Source organism: Anomaloglossus baeobatrachus, chromosome 8 (genome assembly GCF_048569485.1).
Source record: "Anomaloglossus baeobatrachus isolate aAnoBae1 chromosome 8, aAnoBae1.hap1, whole genome shotgun sequence".
Classification (NCBI taxonomy): domain Eukaryota; kingdom Metazoa; phylum Chordata; class Amphibia; order Anura; family Aromobatidae; genus Anomaloglossus; species Anomaloglossus baeobatrachus.
Window position 1 is genome coordinate 14682914 of NC_134360.1, and position 14847 is coordinate 14697760.

Consider the following 14847-nt stretch of genomic DNA (forward strand, 5'->3'; position numbering starts at 1 on the left):
GAACCGTACGGCAGTAGCCTCCGCTACTCCGTGTTCTTAAGCAGAGCCTGGTCTGCTCGTTAAGTGAATGGAAGGCAGATTCTGCTTCCAAAAAAGGTTGCTTAACCAGTTGCCTTTTTCTGCTGACCGACTGTTTGGTGAGCGTTTGGATGTAACCATTAAACAGTCCAGGGGTAAGGATTCATCCTTTCCTCAGCCCGGACACAACAAACCCCAACAGAGCAGGAGGCAGTCGTGGTTTCGGTCTTTTCGAGGCTCGGGCAGGTCCCATTTTTCCTCGTCCAATGTGGTCTCAAAAGGATCAGAGGAGCTCAGATTCTTGGCGGGCTCAGTCACGCCCATAAATGAGACAGTCTGAAAACCCGCTTCCAAGGCGGCTTCCTCATGACTTGCGGCCTCCTCTCTCCGCATCCTCGGTCGGTAGCAGGCTCACCCGCCTTGGCGATATTTAGCTGCCATAGGTCAATGACCGTTGGGTGTGAGACATTCTGTCTCACGGGTACAGGATAGAGCTCACTTCTCGTCCTCCAACTCGATTCTTCAGAACTTCTCCACCTCCCGGCCGAGCCGCTGCTCTTCTGCAAACAGGGTGTACTCTATAGGCAGAAAGAGTGATGACCCCCGTTCCTCTTCAGGAACAAGGTCACGGTTTTTACCCCAAATTATTTGCGGTGCCTATAAGAACGGGCCGTTCCGTCCCGTTCTGGATCTAAACCTGCTCAGCAAGCTCGTGGACACCAGGCGGTTCCGGATGGAATCCCTCCGCCATGTCATCGCCTCAATGTCCCAAGGAGATTTCCTAGCATCATTAGGCATCAAGGATGCTTGTCCACACGTGCCGATTGATCCAGAGCACTAGCGTTTCTACGCTTCGTTATAGGAGACGAACACCTTCTGTTCGTAGCTCTACCTTCCGGCTAGCGACAGTCCCACTGGTCTTCGCCAAGGTCAGGGCAGCAGTAGTCACAGTCCTGCACTCTCAGGGTCACTCTGTGATCCCATATTTAGACGATCTACTTGTCAAGGCACTCTCTTAGGAAACATGCCGACACTGCCCGAACGTTGCGCTGGAGACTCTCTAGAGTTTTGGGTGGATCATCAACTTTTTGAAGTCAGATCCGACCCCGACCCTATCGCTAACATATCTAGGCATGGAGTTTCATACTCTCTCAGCGATAGTGAAGCTTCCGCTAGACAAACAGCATTCACTACGGGCTGCAATCTCTTCTTTAAGAACCAGTCGCATACATTGAGACGCCTCATGCACTTCCTACGTAAGATGGTAGCAATGGAGGCAGTTCTTTTCGCGCAGTTTCATCTGCGTCCACTACAATGTGACATTCTCCGCCAATGGGACGGGGAGTCGACCTCCCTCAACAGAGTCGTCTTTCTTTCTCAGGCGGCCAAGGAATCTCTACGGTGGTGGCTTCTTCCCACCTCATGGTCAAAAAGAAGGTCCTTCCTATCCCCATCCTGGGCGATAGTTACGACAGACGCGAGTCTATCAGGGTGGGGAGCAGTTTTTCTCCACCACAGCGCTCAGGGTACGTGGACTCAGCAAGAGTCCACCCTTCAGATCAATGTTCTTGAACAAAGAGCAGTGTATCTTGCCCTACAAACCTTCCAACAGCAGCTGGACAGCAAGCAAATCCGACTTCAGTCGGACAACTCCACAGCGGTGGCATACATCAACCACCAAGGAAGAACGCGCAACCGGCAAGCCTTCCAGGAAGTCCGGCAGGTTCTGATGTGGGTGGAAGACACGGCATCCACCATATCCACAGTTCACATCCCAGGCGTGGAAAACTAGGAAGCTGACTTCCTAAGTCGCCGGGGTGTGGCCGAAAGGGTATGGTCTCTTCACCCGGACGGGTTTCAGGAGATCTGGCGCCGCTGACAGAGGCCGGACGTTGATCTAATGGCGTCACGGCACTACAACAATGTGCCAGCTTCATGGCACGGTTTCACAATCATCGAGCTCTGGCGGCAGACGACTTAGTTCAGCATTGGTCGCAGTTCCAGCTACCTTATGTGCCACCTCTGGCATTGTTGCCCAGAGTGCTGCGCTAGATCAGGACCGACTGCGGTCGCGCCATCCTCGTCGCTACAGAGTGGCCGAGGATGTTGTGGTTCCCGGTTCTGTGGTGCCTCAAGGTAGGCTAACCGGGGGCACTACCAGACCAATCAGACTGGCTGTCTCAAGGGCCATTCTTCCATTTGAATTCTACGGCCCTCAACCTGATGGTGTGGCATTGAGTCCTAGAACCTAGTGTCGTCAGGATTACCTCAGGACGTGGTTGCCACCATGAGACAGGCTAGCATACCAACGTCCGCCAAGATTGACCACAGGACGTGGAAGATATTCTTATCTCGGTGCTCGGCGCAGGGTGTTTCTCCCTGGCCGGTTGCATCGTCTATGTTTCCTTCCTTCCTGCAATCTAGGTTGGAAAAAGGGTTGTCGCTCAGTTCCCTTTAGGGACAAGTCTCAGCGCTATCTGTATTTTTTTCAGAAACGACTTCCTCAGGTACGCACGTTCCTACGGGGAGTTTGTCGTCTCAGCACTTCGTACAAGCGGCCGTTAGAGTCCTGGGATCTGAACTAGGTTCTAATTGCTCTCCAGATGCCGCCTTTCGAGCCTTTGAAAGAGGTCTCCCTTCCCGCTTTTCTCGGGAAGTGGCCTTCTAGTAACGGTCTCGTCTCTTAGGAGAGTTTCCGAGCTAGCAACGCTCTCATACAAATCTCCCTTCCTGGTCCTTCACCAGGACAGGGTAGTTCTGCGTCCGATTCCGGAATTTCTCCCTAAGGTGGTATCCCACTTTCATATCAATCAGGATATCACCTCACCTTCTTTGTGTCCTCGTCCAGTCCATCAATTTCAGAAGGATTTGCATCTGTTGGTTCTGGTGAGAGCACTCAGGTTCTACTTCCCGCATGGCGCTCCTGCGCCACCCGGATGCACTCTTTGTCCTTGTCGCTGGTCGGCGTAAACAGTCGCAAGCTTCTGAATCCACCCTGGCTCGGGGGATCGAGGAACCAATTCTTGAAACCTACAGTTCTACTGGGCTTCTGGTTCTCTCAAGGCTGAAGGCCCATTCTACCAGAGCCGTGGGTGCATCCTGGGCATTACGGCACCAGGCTACGGCTCAGCAGGTGTGTCAGGCACCTACCTGATTGAGTCTGCATACTTTTACCAAGCATTTTCAGGTGCATACCTACGCTTCGGCAGACGCCAGCCTAGGTAGATAAGTCCTTCAGGCGGCGATTGCCCACCTGTAGGAAAGGGCTGTTTGACGGCCCTATCACGAGGTATTCTTTTACCCACCCAGGGACTGCTTTTGGACGTCCCAATTGTCTGGGTCTCCCAATTAGGAGCGAAAAAGAAGAAGGGAATTTTGTTTACTTACCGTAAATTCCTTTTCTTCTAGCTCCAATTGGGAGACCCAGCACCCGCCCTGTTTTCTCGGGGTTTTTCTGTTTTTTCGGGTACACATGTTGTTCATGTGGTATGGTTCAGTTCTCCGATGTTTCCTCGGATTGAATTGGTCTTTAAACCAGTTATTGGCTTTCCTCCTTCTTGCTTTGGCACTAAAACTGGTGAGCCAGTGATCCCACTGGGGGTGTATAGCCAGAAGGGGAGGGGCCTTACACTTTTAAGTGTAATACTTTGTGTGGCCTCCGGAGGCAATAGCTATACACCCAATTGTCTGGGTCTCCCAATTGGAGCTAGAAGAAAAGGAATTTACGGTAAGTAAACAAAATTCCCTTCTTTGTTTTTTTTTTTCTTTTTAGCTAGATATAAAAAATATATTTAGTCTTTTTACTTGTGTGATTATGATTTTACTTATTTTTAGGTTCCTGCGTACCATGACTTCTCTATTAGACCCTGTGCAGATTGAAGAAAGGGATCGTAAAAGAGTGAAGCAACTGGAACATCAGGTAGGTGCAAGAACGATTCGCAGGACTCTGGTCCATGTCAGTAATTCGTTTTTGTTGGACCAAGGCCCTGTTAACCTCTTCCTTCTCGCCAGCATTCCCGGCTTCTCTTCTGATCAGTAGCTCCGGTGCAACGGCCTCATTGAGGCATGACACACACGATGATGGTCCAGGACTACTAATCAGAAGAAGTGCCTGGGATGAGGTTCTCTGGGGTCTGGCCTGACATATGTGGACTGCTGAGCACTGGACCAGGGTCCTACAAATATTTTTGCTCAACTCTGATATGCACTTTTATTTGACTGCAGTGATTTGATGACTCTAGTTCTTGTTATGATTTTTAAACACCTTAATGTGGACTTGTCAAATCCATGGGGGTCTGACCTGAGACCCTCACTAATCCTGAGAATACAATGTTTGTTTACTGCAGAATCCCTTTCATTGTTTCTCTTTTTCTTTGTCGCTCCATTGGGAGACCCAGACAATTGGGTGTATAGCTTCTGCCTCCGGAGGCCACACAAAGTTATTACACTTTAAAAAGTGTAACCCCTCCCCTCTGCTATACACCCTCCCGTGCATCACGGGCCCATCAGTTTTATGCTTTGTGTTGAAGGAGGCACACATTCACTCAAGCTCCACATTTTAGTCAGCAGCAGCTGCTGACTTTATCGGATGGAAGAAAAGAGGGCCCTTCACAGGGCCCCCGGCATGCTCCCTTCTCACCCCACTTTGGTCGGCGGTGCTGTTAAGGTTGAGGTACCCATTGCGGGTACGAGGCTGGAGCCACATACCGTTTTCCTTCCCCATCCCTTAGGGGCTCTGGGAGAAGTGGGATCCTAGCCGGTCACCAGACACTGGGACCGGGCTCCCTCCGCAGCCCCTGTGGGAACCTGACGGACAGGAGACTGGATGTCATCAGGGACAGGCCCTGCTTCTTTGAGGTACTCTGTGTCCCCTTGGGGACGGCGCATAGAGCGCCTGTGGATCGGACACTGCAGCAGCTGCGCTGTGTTTGGGGCCGCCGGGACTACCGCGCCGACCGTGCCTGTTTGCCGGCCGCGCTTATAACTCGAGTCCCCGGCTTTTGCGGCCTAGTACCGCATATTCCCGCCCCCGGGCCTGCCAGTCAGGGGCAAGGGCGGGACGCTTGACTGAACGTCAGCGGTGAGGGCTGGAGCATACTTAGTATCCTCCTCCCCCCTCACTGAGCACCGTGGGGCACCAGATTCCCGCACTTTATGAGGCACGCCCACGGCTCCCTCCTCCTCTCAGAACGCTGGCAGCCATTGTTATCATCGCTGCTGCCGGAGGAGAACTTCAGATAGAGCTCCATATACTCTGGGAGGCCCAGGCAGGGAATCTGGTGGACACACAACCGCTGAGCGCGGTCGGTAAGCCGCACCTGTTACAGGTGCTGGCCCCCCTGGGTGCCGCAGTGTATATATATATCCATATTGGGTATACATTTGCTCTGCTCGGCTGCAGTATTTGCTTAGCTATATACCCTCACTGTTTGCTAAGAGGAGATAACAGCATGTCGTCTGCAAAAAGCAAGGGTGCCAAGGCACAGGCTTATTTTGCAACTTGTACCTCTTGTGCGGCTATGTTGCCTGCAGGTTCCACCTACCCTCATTGTGTGCAATGCTCGGCCTCTGTGACACTCACTCAGCCGGAGCCTCAGGCACTGGTGGGACCCTCGGCTCAGGTAGAACCACCGGCTGTTACTGTCCAGGTGGCAGGGACAGAGTTTGCAGTGTTGGCTGAGAAACTTTCTGACTCCCTTTCACAATCCATGGCTCAGTCTATGGACAAATGGTCTGCTAAGATACTTGAAGCTTTGCAGTCCAGACCGGTAACACAGGCCCCGGGCACTGTTGAATCATTGACCCCAGGCCCCCCTCGGTTAGAGCAACAAACTGCTCCTGAGGTGACACATAGGTCCCACGGGGAGAACTCCGACTCGGACTGTAGTCACAGACCGTCTAAGCTGGCTCGCTGGGGGCCTTCATCCACTTCATCACGCTGCTCAGGGTCTCAGCATGAGGACTCTCTGGAGGATGAGGCGGACGTTGCAGCTCAGGGTTCTGATCCGGACGGTGCTCTCAATCTTGATACACCTGAAGGAGACGCCATTGTAAATGACCTTATAGCGTCCATTAACCAGGTGCTAGAACTTCCTCCTCCAACTCCACCTGTTGAGGAGTCAGCTTCACAACAGGAGAAACACCAGTTTAGGTTTCCCAAACGTACAAGGAGTGCTTTTTTCGATCACTCTAACTTCAGGGATGCTGTCCGGAAGCACAGAGCATATCCGGACAAGCGCTTTACTAAGCGCCTTAATGACACACGTTATCCCTTCCCACCTGATGTAGTTAAGGGTTGGGCTCAGTGTCCCAAGGTGGATCCTCCAGTCTCTAGGCTGGCGGCTAGATCCGTGGTATCAGTGGCAGATGGTTCATCGCTCAAAGATGCCACTGACAGGCAAATAGAGCTCCTGATGAAATCCATCTATGAAGCCATAGGTGCGTCTTTTGCTCCAGCATTTGCAGCCGTGTGGGCGCTCCAAGCTATCTCAGCTTGTTTGTCTGAGATTAAGGAGGTCACACGCACCGCTACTCCGCAGGTCGTGTCTTTGACTTCTCAGGCGTCGGCTTTTTCTTTATCGTTCCTTATGGGAGACCCAAACCATGGGTGTATAGCTTCTGCCTCCGGAGGACACACAAAGTACTACACTCAAACGTGTAGCTCCTCCCTCCGGGCTATATACACCCCCTGGATGACAATCTACCCAGTTCAATGCTTTGTGTTTCAGGAGGATCACACACTTGCATTCTCTGATATTTTTTTCATTTTTATTTTAATTTTTAAAGATTTGGAAGAAAAGCGGGTCCAGTCTGGACTCCCGGCATGTCCCTTCACACCCCACTCTGTCGGGTGCTGTTAAGGTTGACTTTATAAGGCTGGAGCCTTCACATGCCGCGCTCCTTCACATCCTCTGTCGAGGCTCTGTTTGAAGTGGGAGCCTCCACGGTCCTCTCTGCTTGCAGAAGGCCGGTCTCCATCCGCAGCCCTGTCTGGTCCCTGCTGGAAGGAGCGTTAACCCCCACTCAGGGACATGGCCCTGCGTCTCAAAAGCTAAGTATTGAGACGTTTTCTTTTTCGCTCCTAATTGGGAGACCCAGACAATTGGGTGTATAGCTACTGCCTCCGGAGGCCGCACAAAGTACTACACTTAAAAGTGTAAGGCCCCTCCCCTTCTGGCTATACACCCCCCCGTGGGAGCACGGGTCCTCAGTTTTTTGCTTTGTGCGAAGGAGGTCAGACACGCACGCATAGCTCCACTGTTTAGTCAGCAGCAGCTGCTGACTATGTCGGATGGAAGAAAAGAGGACCCATACAGGGTCCCCAGCATGCTCCCTTCTCACCCCACTTTGTGTCGGCGGTGTTTGTTAAGGTTGAGGTACCCATTGCGGGTACGGAGGCTGCAGCCCACATGCTGATTCCTTCTCCATCCCCATTAGGGCTCTGGATGAAGTGGGATTTTACCGGTCTCCAGGCACTGAGACCGTGCTCCATCTGCAGCCCCTGGAGAAGCGCTGGATATGGAGCTGAGTATCGTCAGGGACAGGGCCCTGCTCCGTCAAGGTACTCTGTGTCCCCGTGCATATCGCGCGCACACCGCAGCATTGCTGGGTGTGTTAGTGCACCGGGGACATCAGCGCTGCTGCGCTTGTGCCATTTCCTCACTTCAGCTTGCTGAGTGAGTAGACTGAGGGCGAACGGTCGCGCTGGCCGCTGGGACTGCGACGCGGCTGGGACTTGTGGTGCGCCGGGGACCGCGCTGGCCGTGCATATCACGGCCGCGCTTATTACTACAGTCCCCGGCTTTTGCGGCCTAGTTCGTTCGTTCCCGCCTCCGCACCTGCCAGTCAGGAGGAGGGCGGGACGCTGTAAAGAGCATCAGCGCTGAGGGCTGGAGTCTTTTTTACATACTCCAGCCCTCACACTAGGCACAGGGGGACGCAGTTTCCCGCACTTTTGTTTGTGGCACGCCCACGGTCCGCCCCTCTTCACTGAACGCCGGCAGCCATTCCTGACTGCACGCTGAGCTGCAGAGGGGAGACGGGGAGACCCAGACACTGGATTCTACGGCCTCATACCCGCTGTTCAGCGGGCGGTAAGCAGCCCTCAGGGCTCACCCCCACTTGTGCCGTTTTGTGTACTTAGTATTTTGTTTTTTCCAAATACTTTGCACTGTACGGTCGCTGGTGATTCTCGGCTATATACCCTCCTAGATTACAAGGAGGCAACAGCATGTCGTCTGCAAAACGCAAGGGTGCCAAGGCACAGACGTTATATGCTGCCTGTACCGCATGTGGGGCTGTTCTACCGGCAGGTTCCGCTGACCCCCATTGTGTGCAGTGCTCGGCCCCTGTGGCACTTGCACAGCCAGGGCCTCTGCTGGACGTGACCCAGGGTGTAACACCTGTAAATGCTGTCCAGGTGACAGGAACGGAGTTTGCAGCTTTTGCTGACAGATTGTCTACGACTATGTCAAAGATTCTTGAAACATTGCAGTCTAGACCAGTAACTCAGACCATGGACACGGTTGCATCATTGCTCCCTGGTCCCCCTCAGCTGGAACACTTCCAAGCTCCGGGAGTGTCACATGCACCCCAGGGTGACGACTCTGACTCGGACGACAGTCCCAGACAACCTAAGCGGGCTCGCTATGAGCAGCCCTCAACTTCGTCTCACTGGTCAGGATCCCAGCGGGACGAATCTATGGGTGATGAGGCGGATGTAACTGATCAGGATTCTGATCCTGGGACCGCTCTCAATCTAGATACCCCGGATGGTGACGCCATAGTGAATGATCTTATAACGTCCATCAATAAGATGTTAGATATTTCTCCGCCACCTCCTCCTGCGGAGGAGTCAGCTTCACAGCAGGAGAAATTCCATTTCAGATATCCCAAGCGTAAATTAAGCACTTTTCTGGACCACGCTGACTTTAGAGACGCAATCCAGAAACACCACGCTTATCCTGAAAAGCGGTTTTCTAAACGGCTTAAAGATACACGCTATCCGTTTCCCCCTGACGTGGTCAAGGGTTGGACCCAGTGTCCCAAGGTGGACCCTCCAATCTCCAGGCTTGCAGCTAGGTCTTTAGTTGCAGTAGAAGATGGAGCGGCACTTAAAGATGCCACTGACAGGCAGATGGAGCTCTGGTTGAAATCCATCTATGAAGCTATTGGAGCGTCGTTGGCGCCAGCTTTCGCAGCTGTATGGGCACTCCAAGCTATTTCAGCTGGGCTTACGCAAGTCGACTCGGTCACACGTACATCTGCTCCGCAGGTGGCACCATTGACCTCTCAAATGTCTGCATTCGCGTCTTACGCGATTAATGCTGTCCTAGACTCTACGAGCCGTACGGCAGTGGCGTCAGCCAACTCCGTGGTTTTGCACAGAGCCCTGTGGTTGAGAGAATGGAAGGCAGATTCTGCTTCCAAGAAGTGCTTAACCAGTTTGCCTTTTTCTCGTGACCGATTGTTTGGGGAGCGTTTGGATGAAATCATTAAACACTCCAAGGGTAAGGACTCGTCCTTGCCTCAACACAGACAAAACAAACCCCAACAAAGGAGGGGTCAGTCTGGTTTTCGGTCCTTTCGAGGCTCAGGCAGGTCCCAATTCTCCTCGTCCAAGAGGACTCAAAAGGATCAGAGAGGCTCAGAGGCTTGGCGGTCTCAGTCACGTCCAAAAAAGACTGCAGGAAGAACCGTTACCAAGACGGCTTCCTCATGACTCTCAGCCTCCTCTCTCTGCATCCTCGGTCGGTGGCAGGCTCTTCCGCTTTGGCGACATTTGGCTGTCACAGGTCAAGGACCGTTGGGTGAGGGACATTCTGTCTCACGGGTACAGGATAGAGTTCAGCTCTCGTCCTCCAACTCGTTTCTTCAGAACTTCCCCACCGCCCGACCGAGCCGATGCTCTGCTGCAAGCGGTGGCCGCTCTAAGGGCGGAAGGAGTGGTGACTTCTGTTCCTCTTCAGGAACAAGGTCACGGTTTTTACTCCAATCTGTTTGTGGTGCCAAAGAAGGACGGGTCGTTTCGACCCGTCCTGGATCTAAAGTTGCTCAACAAACACGTAAAAACCAGGAGGTTCCGGATGGAATCTCTCCGCTCCGTCATAGCCTCAATGTCTCAAGGAGATTTCCTAGCATCAATAGACATCAAGGATGCTTATCTCCACGTGCCGATTGCGCCAGAGCATCAGCGTTTTCTACGCTTCGTTGTAGGAAACGAACACCTGCAGTTCGTAGCGTTACCTTTCGGGCTGGCAACAGCCCCTCGGGTCTTCACCAAGGTCATGGCAGCAGTAGTAGCTGTCCTGCACTCGCAGGGTCACTCTGTGATCCCGTATTTGGACGATCTACTTATAAAGGCACCCTCTCAAGAGGCATGCCAACACAGTCTGAACGTGGCACTGAAGACTCTCCAGAGTTTCGGGTGGATTATCAACTTTTCAAAGTCAAATCTAACCCCGACCCAATCACTGACATATCTTGGCATGGAGTTTCATACTCTCTCAGCGATAGTGAAGCTTCCACTGGACAAGCAGTGTTCTCTGCAGACAGGGGTGCAATCTCTCCTTCAGGGCCAGTCGCACTCCTTGAGGCGCCTCATGCATTTCCTAGGGAAGATGGTGGCAGCAATGGAAGCAGTCCCTTTCGCGCAGTTTCATCTGCGCCCTCTACAATGGGACATTCTCCGCCAATGGGACGGGAAGTCGACGTCCCTCGACAGGGATGTCTCCCTCTCTCAGGCAGCCAAGGACTCTCTCCGATGGTGGCTCCTTCCCACCTCATTGTCACAAGGAAAGTCGTTCCTACACCCGTCCTGGGAAGTGGTCACGACGGATGCGAGCCTATCAGGGTGGGGAGCAGTGTTTCTTCACCACAGGGCTCAGGGTACGTGGACTCAGAAAGAGTCCACCCTTCAGATCAATGTTCTGTAAATCAGAGCAGTCTATCTTGCTCTGCGAGCCTTCCAACAGTGGCTGGAAGGAAAGCAGATCCGAATTCAAACGGACAACTCCACAGCGGTGGCGTACATCAACCACCAAGGGGGAACACGCAGTCGGCAAGCCTTCCGAGAAGTCCGGCGGATTCTGACGTGGGTGGAAGACACAGCATCCACCATATCCGCAGTTCACATCCCAGGCGTGGGGTCCCGCTTTTCATGGCACGGTCTCACGATCACCGAGCTCTGGCGGCAGACGCCTTAGTTCAGGATTGGTCGCAGTTCCGGCTACCTTATGTGTTCCCACCTCTGGCATTGTTGCCCAGAGTGCTCCGCAAGATCAGGTCCGACTGCCGTCGCGCCATTCTTGTCGCTCCAGACTGGCCAAGGAGGTCGTGGTACCCGGATCTGTGGCATCTCACGGTAGGCCAACCGTGGGCGCTACCAGAACGTCCAGACTTGCTGTCCCAAGGGCCGTTTTTCCATCTAAATTCTGCGGCCCTGAACCTGACTGTGTGGCCATTGAGTCCTGGATCCTAGCGGCCTCAGGTTTATCTCATGCAGTGGTTGCCACCATGAGACAGGCTAGGAAACCATCCTCCGCCAAGATCTACCACAGAACGTGGAAGATATTCTTATCTTGGTGCTCTGCTCAGGGAGTTTCTCCCTGGCCATTTGCATTGCCTATTTTTCTTTCCTTCCTGCAGTCTGGGTTGGAAAAAGGCTTGTCGCTTAGCTCCCTTAAAGGTCAAGTCTCCGCGCTATCTGTATTCTTTCAGAAGCGCCTGGCGCGACTTCCTAAGGTACGCACGTTCCTGCAAGGGGTTTGTCATATCATTCCCCCTTACAAGCGGCCATTGGATCCCTGGGATCTGAACAAGGTTCTAATTGCTCTCCAGAAGCCACCTTTCGAGCCTATGAAGGAGATTTCTTTTTCTCGGCTTTCACAGAAAGTGGCTTTTCTGGTGGCGGTCACGTCTCTTCGGAGAGTGTCAGAGCTGGCGGCGTTATCTTGCAAATCTCCCTTCCTGGTGTTTCACCAAGACAAGGTAGTTCTGCGTCCAATTCCAGAGTTTCTTCCCAAGGTGGTTTCTTCCTTTCATCTCAATCAAGATATCACTTTACCATCCTTGTGTCCGCATCCAGTTCACCAATTTGAAAAGGGTTTACATCTGTTGGACCTGGTGAGAGCACTCAGGATCTACATTTCCCGCACGGCGCCTCTGCGCCGTTCGGATGCACTCTTTATCCTGGTCGCTGGTCAGCATACAGGATCGCAGGCTTCCAAATCCACCCTTGCGCGGTGGATCAAGGAACCAATTCTTCACACCTACCGTTCTGCTGGGCTTCCGATTCCATCTGGGCTGAGGGCCCATTCTACCAGAGCCGTGGGTGCGTCCTGGGCGTTACGGCATCAGGCTACGGCTCAGCAGGTGTGCCAGGCGGCTACCTGGTCGAGTCTGCACACTTTTACCAAGCATTATCAGGTGCATACCTACGCTTCGGCGGATGCCAGCTTAGGTAGACAAGTCCTTCAGGCGGCGGTGGCCCACCTGTAAGAAAGGGCTGCCTGACAGCCCGATCACGAGGTATTCTTTTACCCACCCAGGGACTGCTTTTGGACGTCCCAATTGTCTGGGTCTCCCAATTAGGAGCGAAAAAGAAGGGAATTTTGTTTACTTACCGTAAATTCCTTTTCTTCTAGCTCCAATTGGGAGACCCAGCACCCGCCCTATTTTTTCTTAGGGTTTTGTTTTTCGGGTGCACATGTTGTTCATGTTGATAAGTTAAGTTCTCCGATATTGTTTATCGGATTGAATTTGTTTTTGAAACAGTTATTGGCTTTCCTCCTTCTTGCTTTTGCACTAAAACTGAGGACCCGTGCTCCCACGGGGGGGTGTATAGCCAGAAGGGGAGGGGCCTTACACTTTTAAGTGTAGTACTTTGTGCGGCCTCCGGAGGCAGTAGCTATACATCCAATTGTCTGGGTCTCCCAATTGGAGCTAGAAGAAAAGGAATTTACGGTAAGTAAACAAAATTCCCTTCTTTTCAGGGTTCCCGGGTACTTTTATTTGGGGGACAGTATGTGCTTTAGCGTTACTATTAATTCCGGCCGGTTCTGGGGGTTTTCCCTGAGAACCGCGCCGAAGGTGCCTGCTCGTCGGCCGCATTTTAAAATCTAGGCCCCGGCTTCAGTTTGGGCCTAGTTTCGGTTTCGGCTTCCCTGCATGTTTTGCATACAGCGCCGCCCACCGCCCGACCAGCAGAGGGGAGGGCACTCCTCTCTGGGGAGATGTTCCCTCCCCTGTTTCTCTCCCTGTATCTCTCTGCCCTCCGTTTTTCCCGCTCTTGGGCTTATACACGCCCCCCCTCCTTCTCCCAGCGCCATTTTCTCAGCGTTCTTGCACTGGAAGGCGCTGGATGCTGCAGCTGCATACTGTCAGGAAGGCTGACGCTTCACAGGGTCTTTGAGCGGTGGAATCCGGAGGGCACACAGAGCGGGCTGGTAAGCCACAACCTTCGGTTGTGGACTTTTATTACACTCTCAGGCATTCTACAGGAGTGTATTCTGGCTGCAGAGCTTCCACCTCAGCAGCATGTCTGTCACCCGAAGCAAGGCTGCAAACATATACGCTATATGCACTGCATGTAAGCTCATTCTGCCAGAGCCAAGCACATACCCACATTGTGATGCCTGTGCTAACATGTTTGTGTCTCAGCCTGGAGCCTCCTCACGGGTCCCTCCGGCTGCTCTGGCCCCGGTGGCTGAACCCCCGGCTTGGGTAGCTTCCTTTTCACAAGCTATTTCCAAGTCTTTTGCCGACTCCATGGGGCAGCTGTCCCGGACACTGCTGTCTATGCATCAGCCCCCCTCTCAGGGTGTCTCTGCTGCTCAGAGCTCTGCGGAGCCCTCAGAGCATGTCCTCGGACCCAGTCCCCCCAAACGGAGACGCACGGACCCTCCTCCTTCCTCGTCCCACGGCTCTGATTCACAAGCCGAGGTGCAGGGCGAGGATGATTCATTTACTGTGGGCTCAGACTCTGCCTCTATGTACCCCATTGACTTGTCTGAGGGTGATGCGGATGTTAGTGACTTGATTGCGTCCATTAACTCCGTACTGAACCTCAACCCACAAGAGTCAGAGGAACAACCCTCTCTGATAGAGGTACACCAGTTTACCTCTCCTAAGAAACCTAGGAGTATGTTTTTTAACCACTCCAGCTTTCACACCACTGTTAACAAGCCCAGAGCCTGTCCTGACAAACGTTTTCCGAAGCGTAGTTCAGATGACCGTTTTCCTTTTCCACCGGAGGTGGTTAAGGACTGGGCCCAGTCCCCAAAGGTAGACCCTCCGGTGTCCAGGATCTCAGCCCGCACAGTCGTAGCTGTGGCTGATGGCACTTCTCTTAAGGATCCCACTGACCGCCAGGTTGACCTTCTGGCCAAGTCTGTATATGAGGCGGCAGGAGCCTCGTTCTCTCCGTCTTTTGCGGCAGTGTGGGCTCTTAAGGCAGTCTCTGCCTCTCTGGCGGAGATTCATTCCCTCTCCAGGGACTCTATTCCTGAGACGGATGCCTTAACTTCTCAAGCTTCGGCTTTTGCATCCTACGCCATGTCTGCCATCCTGGAGGCTTCTCACCGCACGGCGGTGGCCTCCGCTAACTCCCTCGCGATCCGAAGGATCTTGTGGCTTCGAGAGTGGAAAGCAGACGCTTCCTCTAAGAAGTACCTTGCGAGTCTCCCTTTTACTGGGTCCCGGCTGTTTGGGGAACAGCTGGATGACATAATTAAGGAAGCTACTGGCGGGAAGAGTACTTCCTTGCCACAAGCTAAAGCCAAGAAACCTGTCCAGGGCAGGAACCAATCGAGGTTTCGTTCCTTTCGTTCC

At 53.1% G+C, this 14847-nt stretch overlaps 1 protein-coding gene across 1 annotated transcript in view; it reads left to right on the top strand.

Annotated features, from left to right (window-relative positions):
• Window positions 1–14847, top strand: part of CCDC66 (coiled-coil domain containing 66) — a 168238-nt gene that overhangs the window by 89463 nt on the left and 63928 nt on the right. The window contains exon 11 of the mRNA XM_075321316.1: window positions 3853–3937. Within this exon, the coding sequence (XP_075177431.1) occupies window positions 3853–3937 (85 nt within the window). The remainder of the gene's footprint in view (window positions 1–3852; window positions 3938–14847) is intronic.